General features: G+C 39.1%; 1 protein-coding gene across 4 annotated transcripts in view; it reads left to right on the top strand.

Moving 5' to 3' along the window:
• Window positions 1–15,751, top strand: part of slc23a2 (solute carrier family 23 member 2) — a 58,056-nt gene extending 42,305 nt beyond the window's left edge. For all 4 annotated transcript variants that reach the window (XM_054774961.1, XM_054774962.1, XM_054774964.1 and 1 more), the window contains 10 exons: window positions 1,165–1,253; window positions 1,366–1,436; window positions 3,916–4,097; window positions 4,522–4,642; window positions 7,562–7,718; window positions 8,914–9,061; window positions 9,137–9,242; window positions 9,388–9,655; window positions 10,220–10,315; window positions 10,388–15,751. In XM_054774961.1, coding sequence (XP_054630936.1) covers window positions 1,165–1,253; window positions 1,366–1,436; window positions 3,916–4,097; window positions 4,522–4,642; window positions 7,562–7,718; window positions 8,914–9,061; window positions 9,137–9,242; window positions 9,388–9,655; window positions 10,220–10,315; window positions 10,388–10,665 — 1,516 coding nt within the window. In that variant the 3' untranslated portion in view covers window positions 10,666–15,751. The remainder of the gene's footprint in view (window positions 1–1,164; window positions 1,254–1,365; window positions 1,437–3,915; window positions 4,098–4,521; window positions 4,643–7,561; window positions 7,719–8,913; window positions 9,062–9,136; window positions 9,243–9,387; window positions 9,656–10,219; window positions 10,316–10,387) is intronic.
• The last annotated feature ends 227 nt before the right edge of the window (window positions 15,752–15,978 follow it).

The raw sequence follows: 15,978 nt of genomic DNA on the forward strand, positions 1-15,978 counted from the left end.
ACCCTGTTCTTCCATTCTTAAGCTCTCAACAGTGATGTCTTTGGCGTTTTCCCCCCTTTTCAATCTTCATGTCATTATAAAGCGTCTTCAAGTGAGTGCTTTCCTAAGGATACATTAACAAATGTTAATCCTTAGAGGCACATAGACGTGCAGCCTAATCCTGTGTGACTCCAAGCAGGTAGCGTGAGAAACGGGAGGGTCTGAAAATCCCAAATCCATTGTTATCGACCCATAATAGCACTTAAAAACATTTTTTCTTCTTATCCGTTTGTACATTTCCCGGCTACCAGCACAGTCTAGTATGATCCAATTCATGCGCAGTGTCAACAATTTTCGAAGATAATATTGTTCCGTGTTCTGTTTGGATGCACAATGTCCTATGACTACTTTGTCAATCAAACACATACAGGTTGTCCTCAGGTTACAGAGTTTCGTGTGTACAGTGTGAGTGACTTAGGTGTTCATTTAGGTGTAAGATGTGACTTGCACCGAAATTGGAATTACATCTGTAACTAGTTCTCGAGCAGGTCGAGTGTTTATGGCCCAACATTAAGTTTTTAATGAATTTATGGGAGCGTGTTCGTAACCATGAAATACCGTAACACGGAACGCCATAATCTGAGGACCACCTGTACCTGCATTACCTTATGTACTTACAACAACTGACAGAGAGAAAATGACTGGAGTGAGTTTGCCCACTGTCAATAATAGGGATGAGTATAATAATTGATTAATAGGCCGCTAAGTCAACTTTGTGGCAATGATTGTTGAGTACATCATGAAGCAACTGAGGCAAAATTAGAGTTTACTAATTGGCTTCAACCAGCAGAGGGGCTGTGGACTCAGTGTTGACTAGTTTGCTGTCTGAAGAAATACTGTAACATCACATCTGCTATGGGAAGTTGAGCTACAATACATCCATGAAGAGATGAAAACGGGAGTTGAAAACATTAAGTGATGTTCTTCCATCCCATTTAAAAATATGTTCTCAAAAATGGAAAATCGATTGTCGCTATGGTTGGTCATGTAATTTTGGTCAAAATTTCAGCTCCTGAACTTGTAGGAGTTAATAATTTGTGCCAATTTGATGCTATCACTGGTCATTCCCATTTCAGATGGAGCTAAGGTCCCAATTATTTTGTGTATATGCTTTTTGGTGTCCAGGTTGCCTTTGTTCCAGGCCAGTGCTTTCGCCTTCCTCGCCCCGTCCAGAGCCATTCTGTCACTGGACAAATGGAAGTGTAACAACACAGGTAAGGCCTGTTTTTGGTACAGATCACCTGATATAATAACCTACTGTTCACCATCGAGCTTGCAGAGAATTACCTTTTATACTCATCATATTCTTGTTTGTTCCTTCTTTAGAGATACTATTAGAGACAAACAGCACGGAGATCCTCCACACAGAGCACATCTGGCATCCCAGGATACGAGAAGTGAGACAACACAAGGCAACAAAATTTAAACACACACACTTGAAAGCTGGGGAAGTGGTTGGAAGTGAAACGGCCAGCAAAACAAGAAATGAAAATGATATTATGTAGGCCCAAACATGCCCTCCAGCAACATGTTATTCAACATTACTTGGATAACTGCTTACTCAACTAAAGTTGAAGAGCGGCCAAGTGCGAGCCACTTCATAAGATGTTTTCCAACGGCAGCCTTGTGACTTAAAATGGTCTCAGGGCTTGATTTATAGTCACACTTGTTGATATGCATTAACCTTTTCTGCTTGTACACAGCTGATTAACTGTTTTCTCTACCCCATAATTGACATGAAACCAATCAGGCTAGAACGAATAGATTTACTTATCGTATGTGGAACAGCGGGAATGTCCTGGTAGAAGAAAAGATTAAAACAAATGAGGGCAAAACCAATAAGAAAACCCCCGAAGCGTAGCGTATTTTCCCCTATGGTCCAAAGTACACTTTTTAATCCCCTATTATGCAAAATACACTATAATTATGCTGTAACAGTAATAGGTGTCCTGAGAGCCTGTTTACTGTAGGAGCACCAAAGGTGAGAAAAAAATCTAGCATCTACCTGAAGAGGCGCTCAAATGGGCCTGTTGCTTTTAATGTGTGCATCATAAACTAGAAATGTCCTTCCTCGTGGACATAATACCGCATGTGACCCACCCTTGGCTAGATGAGCCTGCCCCGTGTATACGCCTAATATTGCACAAAAGGCAGGCTTCACAGAATCTTAAAGCCTGGATCTCTGCCAACTATCCGTCAGTCAGGTACAGACGTGGGAGCTGCAAGTTTTATCGTTTTGTTTTCTTCAGTGAATATGCTAACCTAGCATGATGCTGTTAAAATGTGATTGTAAGGTGAGGCAAGGCAAGGCATGTTTATTTATAGAGCACAATTCGTACACAAGATAATTCAAAGTGCTTTACAGAAAAGAAGGGTAAAATCACTTGATAAAATCATTCCATAAAACATTAAAATCACTCTAAAATCATGACATAAGATTCCATAAAATCATTCTATAAAACAATAAAAAGTAAAAATGAATTTAAAAAAAATTAAAAGTGCAGATAAAATACTTTCACTTGTCATGCACAGTTGGATAGAAGCGTCTTCAGCCTGGATTTGAGCATTGCCAATTTGAGGATTGTCACACATCTTACGGAAGGTGGTTCCAGATTTTGGCAGCATAAAACTGAAACACATCCTCACCGTGTTTAGTCATGACTCTGGCCCCTACAGGAGACCCATCCCTGAGCTTCTCAGAGCTCGAGATGGTTTATGTGGCCTTAACATGTCAGAGATGTACTTTGGCTCAAGACCATGAAAAGACTTGTACACAAGCAGAGCTGTTTTAAAGTCTATTCTCTGATGGACAGGAAGCCATTGCAGAGACCTGGGAATTGGACTAATATGGTCATATTTCCTGGTTCTAGTCAGGACTCGAGCAGCAGCATTCTGGATGTACTGCAGCTGTTTTACAGCTCGTTTAGAGAGCCCGATGAGAAAGCCGTTACAGTAGTCTAGCCTGCTGGAGACGGCATGGATTAGAATGGCATGGATTAGAATGGCATGGATTAGTCTCTAAATCTGGTTTAGACACTATTCCCTTAACTTTGGCAATGTTTGGGGTGGAAAAAAGCTGCTGATGTTATTGATTTAATGTGGCTGTTAAAGTTCAGATCTGAGTCCATTATTACCCCTACATTTCTAAGTAGATGATTAGGTTTTAGAGAAAGACTCTCAAGATAGCTAATAACACTTTCCCTTGGTTTCTGTGGGCCACGGACAATGATTTCAGTTTTGTCTGAGTTTAGCTGGAGAAAGTTGTTTTGCATCACACACTGATCTGTTTGGTGCAGTGACAAAGTAAATCTGCAGGACCATGTTCACCTGCCGTCAGAGACAGGTAGATCTGAGTGTCATCTACATAGTTGTGATAGGACACATTGCAGGTGCACTGTACTGAGCACTCGACTGTAGTATGCTAGTTTTGCTAACGTTTGTGTCCTCCTGTCCCGCTCCTTAATGTTGTGTGTGCTATACGTCATCTGTTACAGTGGACAAGTGCAGAGTTAGAGTGTACAGGTACAGTATATGTAAAAAGTGGATAAAGTACACAATTGCGCTTCTTGGAGCCACACATTGTGTTGAAGACAGGCATGGACAAACACATCTCCTTACCATTAAAGTTACTGATGCACAAAATGGCATATTCCCAGCAGGGCATACTAAAAGAACTTTTAAACTGTCTAAATTCCAGCATCATCATTTTGGACAACACACTTGTGTGACCTTATTTGTTTCAAATTGTTGAACAGCATAATACGGGACCTTTTTAAAGTGATTATTACAATTGTGTGAGAGTTGTGACTGCTTTGGTAATGTTCTTAATTCAACAATATGAAAAGCATGTTTGACCCCCGTTTCATTTTGGTTCAGATCCAAGGGGCCATCATTGTGTCGTCTCTGGTGGAGGTGTGTATTGGGGCGCTGGGTCTGCCTGGGCTCCTCTTGAAGTATATTGGGCCTCTGACCATCACCCCCACTGTGGCCCTCATCGGCCTCTCTGGTTTCCAAGCTGCAGGGGAGAGAGCGGGCAAACACTGGGGCATCGCTATAATGTAAGTTCACACTCGAAAGATGTGTTGCTCAGGCCACTGCTGTGTCATCATGGCTGTTTGTGTCATAGCCACAGGGCCGCACGGACACAAAAGGCTTTGTAATTACCACTGACTTGCTCTTTCTCTGGCAGTTAAGACAATTGATTTGTCTTTGTAGCCTCTGGGGCCTTTTTCCAGATATAGCAAGGGGAAATGGAATATGTTTAGACCAGATGAGATGAGCTTGTTGATAAAATCAGTACATTATAATCAATCACAGCCACATTTGAGCATTATGGCATGTGTATACAGTACATTCCACCTAACTATTGACCTAGGGTTTTTAATTATTCTATTCTGTTTAGTTGTTAGTGCAGTGCAATTCAAACATCATATATGCTACACTCTGTTCCCTTAAACTCAGGATCATTGTTTGTGTCTGCAGGACTATTTTTTTGGTTCTTCTCTTCTCCCAGTATGCCAGAAATGTCCACTTCCCGTTGCCTGTCTACAAAGCAAAGAAAGGCTGGACTACCTATAGGCTGCAGGTGTTTAAAATGTTCCCAGTAAGTGCACCCTTAACTCTTAATAAATGGATATCTGACCTCTTTTCTAATTGACTTAATATTGATTATACGTATACATTGTTTAACATAGTTTGTCATTCCTTTTGAGAGCTGGAAAGGTCCTCAAGTGTGCCATCATGTAGCAGAATGAACATCAGGCTTTTTCTGCCCTCTGCTGGCCATAGAGGCATAAAGCAACTGCATAGATTACTACTTATGAACATTTGGACATACAGACTGCCATGTTAGTTAAAATACTTCTTCCAATGTGGTGTGATGTTTTGCCGCAATCCATACGCACCATCCCCTCAGCGTCAGTTTGTAACGTATTGTACATGTAGTAATGTCAGGGTTTCCCCAAGGATTTTTTGAATCTGTGGTGGTGGGCTGCATGGGAGGCAGACTGCCGCCGCTGTGTCGTGCCGTTGCTGCGTCGCTGTCGGTTTTACTGTCGGTAATAATGTCAGCATTAGGGTCTTTTCCACAGGCTTCAATAATAAATGCATTAATTAACTTTAAATGCCTTTCTCTCAGCCTTTTCTTCCACTCCTTATCTGTCAAGTGCCAACAGGGCAGACAGGTGATTCCGGTGCATGTTCTTCAAAATAAAGTGTAGTTTTTATGATATTTGATTTCAAGTTAATTGTGGTCAATATGTACATAATAGGCTATACATGTATCTAGCACAGGGGTGCTCACACTTTTTCAGCCTGTGGGCTAGTTTGCCCCAAAGATCTACCTCCCCACTATAATAAGAGAATATAAATGTATTAATTTTATTGATAAATATGAGTATTTATGTACATTGTACATGTATATCAGAGGATCACACAATCAAAATGATCTACCTTGTACTATAAAACATATAGCATATATAAAATCTAAGCGGTAAACTTTGCAACTAGTATACTAAATACTAAAGATTAGTATTTCACAGTCACAGTTTCAAAGTTTACAGGTGATCAAAATAGTTGATAGCATTCAGTAATTCACAATTCAAACCAATAAAGATAATTATACATAATTCCTCAATAGTTGTGTACATAAACTGAGTAATATGTAAGTGAAAGTGTATGTAAGCTACGTAGCGTTCATCATGTATTACCTCCAGTTAGCATTTGCTATACAACATTACAGAACATAATATATGAAAATAAAATAAAATGGATTATGCAAAAGACAGTCGTGAAATCCTAGTTTAATAAACGAACTTGGAGAAAACACATTTCTATGCTAGTAGAGTTCATGACGCGAAGCGCAGCCATGAAACAATTGACTTTTTTTTTCTACAAAAGTAGTCGCCTACGAAGTGACAGTAATGACGCAGATGGCATGCGACCAGCGTTAACTTGGCGATTTTGTCTGGCGCCATCCAACCCCCCTTGACGACATATTTTCTCAAAAGCGACTAGCGACAAATCTTATTATTGACATTGTTGGGGAGACTTTGTTGATGAGTTTTCTAATATGATAAAAGCACGTATTGTTTTGCATTTTATGTTCTCGCTGAGCAGCGGCGGGTGCTGTTGACAGGTCCGCTTGTCAGTCACAAGCCATGATGTGGAGCTCTACCATCGAAAGTGCAAATGAATTGCTATTACATATATTCACCAGAAGAGTGTGCTATAAGAGTTAGCCATAGAATAAACAGCATTATTTGTTATTAGCTGTTCAATTGTGCAACCAAAAATCATGTTTATTTTTTTTTATTTTATTTTAATTTCACTCACTTTTTTTGACTCTCAAAATAGTGATTAAAAAAAAGGTAATAGAAAGATGGCAAATTATCGAAAACAGCCTTCTGGAAGGTTGTACGTAGGGGATTGTCTCTCTGGCCACATTTAGTACACTTGTACATTGCGTGTGTGATACAAAACAAGAGATTTTTACAAAGATATTGTATACAGTGGTGTGAAAAAGTGTTTGTCCCCGTCCTGATTTTTTTTTTTTTTTATGTATGTATGTCACACTTAAATGTTTCAGATCATTAAGCTAATTAAACATTAAGCTAACACAAAATGCAGTTTTTAAATGAACTATTTTCATTAAGGGAGACAAAAATCCAAACCTACATGGCCCTGTGTGGGGAAAAAGTGATTACCCCCACCCCACCCTCATTATCCACAAATGGCGAAAACATGAGTGGCCAGCCATCCAAAATTAACCCAAGATTAACCCAAGAGCACAGCAACAACTCATCTAAGAGGTCACAAAAGACCCCACACCAACATCCAAAGAACTTGCCTCCAGTTAAGGTCAGTGTTCATGACTCAGACACTGGTCAAAAAGTTCCTAGACCAAAACCATCGCTGAACAAAAAGAACATTAATGCTTGTCTCAATTTTGTCAAAAAACATCTTGATAATCCGCAAGATCTTTGGGAAAATACGCTGTGGTCTGACGAGACAAAAGTTTAACTTTTCTGAAGGCGTGTGTCCCACTACAGCTGGCATAAAAATAATGCCGCATTTTAGAAAAAGAACATCATACCAACAAGTAGCTGTTTTGCTGCTTTAGGACCAGGAAGACTTGCTGTAATAAATGGAACCATGAATTGTGCTGTCTACCAAAAAATCCTGAAGGAGAATGTCCGGCCGTCTGTTTGTGACCTCGAGCTGAAACCAACTTGGTTTCTGCATCAGGACAATGATCCAAAACACACCAGCAAGTCAACCTCAGAATGGCTGAAGAAAAACAAAATGAAGACTTTGGAGTGGCCTAATCAAAGTCCTGACATGAATGTGGCATGACCTTAACAAGGTGGCAAACACTTTTTCACACCACTGTATCTCCAGTATCTTATTTGGCTGTGCGAAAGGACAAGATATTAGAAACATGGCTCAGTAGGATGCAGTCCAGTTCTACACCACCTATTGTTATGTCTGATGGTTGTCTCCACTTGTCATACACCTACTGCAGATCATCATGGCCATCCTGGTGTCATGGCTGCTGTGCTTTATCTTCACGGTGACGGACGTCTTCCCAACTGTGAAAGACAAATATGGCTACTACGCCCGTACAGACTCTCGCCAAGGGATCCTCTCAGCTGCGCCCTGGTTCAAGATCCCGTATCCCTGTGAGTGTTTCCTTTTTAGCACTTTGAGCAGAGGTCTACACTGCCCTACAGAGCAAAGCAAGGAGTGAGAGATGGTAGAAACATAGTTATAGACATGATTCTGAACCAATCATTTAGAGACATTTTTGTTTATGCACATAAGTTTTCTAATTGAATCCCTTCTCTGTATTAAATATGAAAGACATCATATAAAAAAACACCACAGCGCCCTCTAATGGTGGTACTGTGGAGGTTTTTGTGCCAAAATGAAATGTAAAGTGAATTAAATAGATAATTAAAATGTCATTTAATTTATATGTGAAATAATTTATGGAATTGTTTTATTTGATTAAATTGTGAAATATAATATTTTAAAAATATATAGGAACTATTTAAAATTAGACAAATTAAAAAAGAAAAATCAAGACATTTGTGTGTTTAATGACATTTTTAATTTAATTGGCATTTATTTGAAGGGCACCGGAAAGCATGAAATGTCCATCACTCATCACCTCAGATGATGAAATGTCATTTAAATTTACAAAAATATACCATTAACTTGTTAAAAGTTCCTTTAAATACACACTAATGTAGTTTCAATATATGTATTTCACATTATTTATCTTATGCATATTATTTTACAATTAAAAAAAAAAGAAAAATAAGTATTTCATAGTTTTAATTGGCTTCATATTAATTTAGTTTAGATGCAAAGGAACTCGTATCTCTCATTCCATAAAGCGCTACACATACAGACATTCACAGACATTCATGCGTACACTCGGCAATACACTCGGCATCCACAACAATCAAATGAAATCCAACTGAGAAGCTGAAGATCAGGGGTCACCAACGTGGTGCCCGCGGGCACCAGGTAGCCCCCCACGACCACATGAGGTGCCCGCAAGCCTGCTTTTCATTCAGGTTTTCAGTTAATAATGAAAGAACAGTAGAAAGAAATGCATTCTGAAATACAAAATGTGAGTTGTGGACACCAGCATTTTGTTAATGTTCTGGTAAAAAAAGCATATTCGCTTTGTTTGTGTTACAAAAATGAGTAGCTTTTGTCCATTTTCATTTTGTAAAAGTAGCTCTCACAAGGAAAAACGTTGGTGACCCCTGCTCTAGATTGTGTGTTGTATGTTTGCATATTTCCTGATGTGCAACAATGAAAGTTGGAATCCCATACAACAAAAATGTCTCTTTACCCTTTCAGTCCAGTGGGGGGTTCCTAATGTAACAGCTGCAGGTGTGATCGGCATGATGAGCGCGGTGGTCGCCAGCATCATCGAGTCTATCGGCGACTATTACGCCTGCGCACGTCTGTCTTGCGCCCCTCCACCACCCATCCATGCCATCAATAGGTAAGCTTTACTCTCTACTTCGTTTACTCCAGTTTTTTTGTGATGTGGAACATCCTCATTGGTTTGTCTCCATAGGGGCATATTTATTGAGGGCATTTCCTGTGTGCTGGATGGGCTTTTCGGGACGGGCAATGGTTCCACCTCTTCCAGTCCAAACATAGGTGTTCTGGGAATAACAAAGGTATTGCACCTCACTGTGACAATCAGCTGGTATTGGGGCCAAGTAGGGCAATGATCCAGCAGATAGAGCTGTGGTGAAGAAAAGCTTGTGTGGTATTAATGCACATTAACCACCTTTCTAATCCTGATCTCTGCATGGTTTCCAGGTGGGCAGCAGGCGTGTGATCCAGTACGGAGCTGCCATGATGCTGCTCCTGGGGCTCGTGGGTAAATTCAGCGCCCTGTTCGCCTCTCTGCCTGACCCAGTGCTGGGAGCACTGTTCTGCACTTTGTTCGGTATGATCACGGCGGTGGGGCTGTCCAACCTCCAGTTTGTGGATCTCAACTCTTCCAGGAACCTCTTTGTTCTGGGCTTCTCCATCTTCTTTGGTTTGATGTTGCCCAGCTACCTCAAACAGAACCCGCTGGTCACAGGTGGGTGGTGAAGATGTACAGTATGTGTAGCAGGTCTAACTTTTCTTTTTTTTTCCCCTGCATATATAGGCTGCTGTTTAATAAGATTGGATGAACCCACATATGAGATGAAACATAACCCACCTCAGATGATCAAGTCATTAAGATGACCAGTGACTTACTTTTTTACATTTGAAAACAAATTTCATAGGGGTGGCGCAATTTAACCAAAAATAAAAGAATTTTACAAAAAATTTTAAGTATAGAATAAAGTTGATTTAAAAAGATAGCATTTAAAAAAAAAAAAAAAAAAAGTTGATATTTGAGCAAAGGCCATTTCACAAGAATAACGCTTCAATATCAGAAATAAGTTAGTTTTACAGGAATAAAGTTGTAGTGTTATGAATAAATAATTTTGAGAATAAAATCATCATGTTATGAGTATAAACACTTCACACTAGTATAAACACTTCATAATCACTTCCTTATTGTAATTTTACTTAGAAATTTTGAGTCTGGCCTTATTACACTAGCAAGGTATTTCACAGGGTGTGACTAAACTATTTACATTTTTATTTTTTAAAGGCATCGTTGAGATTGACCAAGTGTTGAATGTGCTCCTCACTACGGCCATGTTTGTAGGAGGCTCAGTGGCTTTTATTTTGGACAATACTATTCCAGGTGAGACATTTATCCAGCAACAGATGGGTAAAATGGGTGATGGATAATAAGGTTAATGTTATCTGCGGTCAGGCTCTCCTGAGGAGCGAGGCATCAGGAAGCTAAAACGAGGCTCAGGTCTGAGTGCTGCCGAGCTGGAAGGGATGCGCTCATACGACCTGCCCTTTGGAATGGACTTCATCCGCAGACACGCCGTCTTCAAGTACCTTCCCATCAGCCCGACCTTCACCGGCTACCAGTGGGGGGGTCTGCAGGAAGCCTACAGGAGCAGGGCGGGACACAGGGATGTGGGGAAGGGAGGAGGAGGAGGAGGGGAGGGAGCCGCCACTCAGGGGGAGAGTCTGGCATAGCCCGACCAAATAGTGTGTGAATTTGGGGAGCAAGGGAAGGTACACTGAGAGAAAAGGATGTGAGGGCATGGTGCAGGATGTGGACAACATGTGAAGTGTGTGTTTTCTTGTGTCACTTCCCGCTATGCTATTTTTAGCATGCTTAAAGCAAGTGGCAGCCAGCATGCTCCCAAAAAGATGCCACCATGTTGAGACTAGTTGGTGTGTCTGCATGTGTGCATTCATTTACACTGGCACTTTAACACTTGATGATGATCACTCTTTAGCACCTAATCGTTTCTTTTATAATCTGCCAACCGAGAATTATGCAAAAAAAAAAAAAAAAAAAAAGGTCTCAATGCCATGCACATTGTACATGGACACACACTAACAGCCCTACAAAAACAGGCTTACAGCACTGCAGCACTAGGATGCATGTCTGCTTGGTTCAAAGGGGCTGTCAGGCACCCTTAGCTCAGTGATTGTTGACTTTTTCTTCTTTACGCTGTCTTCTTAGTCCAGAATCCACTCTCTGGCAAGTCGGCTCACTTTCTGACAAACAACTGTAAACTCAACTAGCACTCAATTTACATCAAGGAGGATCTAACGGTTTACTTCCAGTGCCAGTCCAAAGTTGACTGGTACTGTTATGAATGTGTGTGTGCGTGTGTATGGTTTCGGCATTATCCACATTTTACATTTACCGTATATGAGCAGAATCCCAAAATCGGAATGCCTTTGTTCTATCATTTGGATATTTTAAAAGGATCATTATCACATGACTTCCTGGAGTTATCCTCACTTCCACTACCAGTATTCTTTAATAAGATGTAAGCACAAATGTTATACACAGGCAGCATGGTGGCACCTGTGGTTAGCTCATCTTCTTTTACAGTCTTCATGTTCTGTGTGGGTTTTCTGTGGCTTCCTCCCACAGTCCAAAAACATGCATCTTAGGTACACTGAAGACTCTAAATTGTTCCTTGGAGTGAATGCTTGTCGCCCCAAAGTCAGCTGGGAAAAGTGCCAGTTCATCCACGACCCTAATTACTTCAAGCAGTATGGAAAATAAATGGAAGTGGTTGAACATTATAGAGGAAGAGATGGAAAAGCTGCTATGTTGTTAGCCTTCAGCTTGATAAGCAACCCATTCTGCTATAGTAACCCTTCTGCCTACGTACTGTATGTTTTGCGCCGTTACGGACAGTGAAATGTGGCACATTATTATTGTAGTTTCCTCTCAGTCAGACAGTCTGGCAAGCATCCACCTTGCACACCATCTCTGTGTCCTCTCCACAGGACATCGGAGTGGTGAACATGAACAAAATGCACTGATATGGTAAGCTCTCAACTGCACACGCCAGACATTTGAAGGTTTTTCAGAAAAACACAATAACTACTTCATTGAGGAATAATTCAGTTACTAATTCAAATTGCTTTTTTAGCGATAAGTAACAATAACCATGTTTTTAAGTAATTTATCCAACACCGGTTACTACATTTGTCATTTTTTCTTGATAATATTATACTTTAATCTTACCATGTATCAAAAATGACTTGAATCTCATAAGATTATTACTATTTTTGTTGAAAATGTATAATTTTTTCAGGAAATACTTTGTTTTTTCTGGAAAATGTTTTCAGGAAAAAAAAAATCAAACACATAAGACTTTCCTTAAAAACAGACTTGTAAATATAGAACTTTATTCCTCAAATATATTTACTTTATTCTCATATATATTTCTTTCAGTGTTGGCACTTTCCTCAGTTTTGTCTATCGAGGGCTGGGCATCCAATTCAATTAAAGAATATTTAATTAACTGTAATTTATTTAAAATATTATTTTTAGTGAGGTGGGAAAATGTAATATCTGAATGTTCTGAACTCACATTGAGCAGAATGATGCTGAGTTGCGATTGTGTGACTGCAGCATCACGTTGACCTTAAACAGTAATCTAGTTGAGCTTTTACCGGCTGCAGCCAAGTACTGCACTCCAGTTTGCCTCAATGAAGACATCAATCAACATTTGATTTCACAAAATCCACATCTCTAGTCTTATTATATGAACAAATACAGTTTGTGGAAGTGAAGATAGCTCCTTGAAGGTACAGCTAAAGTGGTCCCAATGAAATCTTCCTAAAACTGTTCAACATGGGACCTCAGAAATGTGGCCTTAGCAGGGAGATGACATAAAATTCTGGCCCCTGTACAGTATATTATTGAAATGATCTGTTTGAAGGGATCCTCTGTTACGTGTTTGATGGGTAATGCTACACTATACAACTTCTGTTCAACTGCACCACTTAGGGTTAAAGGTGCAAAGTAGATTGTGTAACGAGCATTTGACTTTCTGTCATCAGGCTTGATCGGATTGTCTTTTGCTGATAGTTTTCACTCATTCACTCACTTCCATCTTACATTAATAATATAACCAACATGTAAAACTGGTTAAAATATCACAAATTGAAAACAAAGCATCCAGTTGAGATTTGGCAAATAAACCAAAAAGTGAGTTAGCTTTTTAGTTTTGTTCTGTTACCAAAAAAAAAAACACAACACGTCCCCCCCTTTATGTCCTATATTTTCTTACTGTTTATTTCTCCTTTTTTTTAAGGTATTTATTTATTTATGGGAGGTGTGTCTAGCTCGGTTGGCTGAAGCATGTCTCTGGTTGTCTTGCACAATGTTGAAAGCTAACTTATGATTTCTTCGTCTCGGCGTATAAAAAAGAAAGATGAGAACAAGCCACCCTTAGCTTCAGCTAACCGCTATAGATTGTTTACCATATAAGGCATCGTGGCTGCTGCTGCTGCTGCTGCTGCTGCTGCTCTTTCTATTCATGTCAGGGCCTTTTATGACTTCATACATTTAAAAGGTGCCAAGAATATGTTCTCGTTAACCTTAAAATGTTGATAGAATGGACCACATTATACTACTGGGCCTTAAGTCTTTATTATGCTGACTGTTAGTGGCCACTTGTGTGGAGCAATGTTAATATTCAGGATGGGCCTTTAACTATATTCATGTTCATTTTTGTAATTCTACCTAGATGGTTGAAACTTTTTTTAAAGAGTGTTATTCCACAGACATATTTATGCAATTCTTTCAAGTTAAATAACTGTTGTCATTTTGACTCAACAGCCCCTCGACTGGTCGCACCCAATTCCTTTGTGACATGTTTACCATAAGTGCTCTAATTATAGCCATGGTGTTTATTCACCTAAACCGCAAAGAGGACAGAAGGTTAATTAATAGCGGGCAATAATTGGAGAGAGGTTATGTAAAAACTCAGTTGTCCCTCGCCACTTCGCGCTTCAAATTTCAGTTTCGCTCTATCACACGTTCTCGAGTCATGCAGTTGTGTGGTTGAATATGCCCTATAATTAGTCAAAAAATATGTATAGTTCAGTGAATATTACATATTTTTGCATAAATTAAGCATTTTGAAGCATACAAATGGCTAAATTGACTAAAATACAAATACAAGGCATTAAGATGACGTGAATGTGGTATTCTATATTGGTCACTAGGTGTCAGGTTTCCTATGCTTTTAACTGCAAAAATATTTCATTTAGTGGAAATTTCAACTTATCACGGTCAGGTCGGGAACCAATTAACCATGATAAATGAGAGATTACTGTATATAAAAACAACATTTTTAAACTTCAATAATGGTTTAGAACGCATGAGAAAGTGGAAATAAAAACTTTGCTCTCTTTGACCTTATGGTCATTTATTAACAAGTACATTACACAACACAGCAGAAAGACAACCAATGTTGTAATAGCGGTCAGGAGTAAACTGCTCAGTCTGCATTAATACTGCTGAGTTGATTACAAACAACAGTAGAGCTGGTGTAACGTGCATAAATTTTGCACCAACAGCTGATTAGCTCAAACAACCTTTTTAAGCGCACGCAGAGGTAGATAAAGCTACTGGATACTGACCACTTATACTTCAAACGCAGCTACTGCCGTCTTGAGTTCATCTTTTTTTTTTTTTAAGGAGGTTGCCTACAGCCACAGCTGCCGATGCCAAAGTTTTTTTTTTGACCTGTTGCTAATTACAGCGGTAGACCACACACTCAGAAACTCTGGTTAATTGACTAGAGGTGTTGATTGGAACATTTACGGTAAACATTACATTTCTGCACAATCAACAAATGAATTGATTATTATGCCCATCCTTGGTTAACATGACAACAAAGCATGGTAAAAGTTCGACGAAACTTTTGACTATATGTAACAAACGTCACGCACAATTCGCGCAGCCTCACACTAATGCAAGTGGCACTTATTACACACACCCTGCCTCTCCTGTCCTGCAGTGTATGGTGTACCCGTTTTTCCTTGCTGGAAAGTCGTACTGTTGATTAAGGACGGCCTCCTTATTAAGAGCTATAGCTGCAAGTTACTGTGGTTGTCGTGGAAACCTGTCTCAACGCAACATAGCAAAGATGTTTCTCTGATTGGCTGATCTATTCTGACAGAACTGGACCTCTTTTATTGTTTACTGACTTGAAGCAGCAGGTGGTTTCTAATAAGGTGGCCAGAGGAAAACGACATCTGTCCCATTCAGTTCTTATGATGGGGGCGCTACATGTAGAATATTCTTTGGTGTACTACCTGTTTCATCTTTGTAACTGTTATTTATATATATATATATATATATATTTATATATATATATATATATATATATATATATACACATACATACACACATAAATATATGTAAATATACATGTTTTTTATTGCAAGCAAACATTTGTAAGGAAGATCATAACTTTTAATCTTAAATCATGCTGGAAAGTGCACTGTTTTGTTGTACTTTATTTTTAGAAAAACAAACATTTTGTTCAGCTCTGTGTTTTGCGGAAACCATTTAGGGTTAGGAAGGTTTTTTTTTTTATACCTCTTAAGATTGCTTGTATTTCATTCATTAACACAAATAAATCAAAGAACAGGCTTAAGACTTACAATAACAAAAATGTTGATTTAACAAGTCTGCTTAAATTGAACTTTGGAAGATAAGTCGTGTAAACTAATTGTAGCAACCAAATGTTTTATTCTTTGTTCCTGATATTTAATAAGATGTTACAGAATGTACGGAGTCTTTTGTCTTCATTTGCCATTTCATAGTACAACATTGATTCTCAAGCTGTGGTACGTGGACTCCATCGAATGGTACTCAGGAATACCGGAGGTTTGTTTTTTGTTCTTACTATGTTACATATATATGCATATTAAATAGCAGTACAAATACAGATTCACAAAAATTGAATTCAAATGTAATAATTCATATTTATCATATTTATGCAACTGAGCTCATAAAT

The sequence above is a fragment of the Dunckerocampus dactyliophorus genome, chromosome 4, assembly GCF_027744805.1.
Source record: "Dunckerocampus dactyliophorus isolate RoL2022-P2 chromosome 4, RoL_Ddac_1.1, whole genome shotgun sequence".
In the NCBI taxonomy this organism is placed as follows: domain Eukaryota; kingdom Metazoa; phylum Chordata; class Actinopteri; order Syngnathiformes; family Syngnathidae; genus Dunckerocampus; species Dunckerocampus dactyliophorus.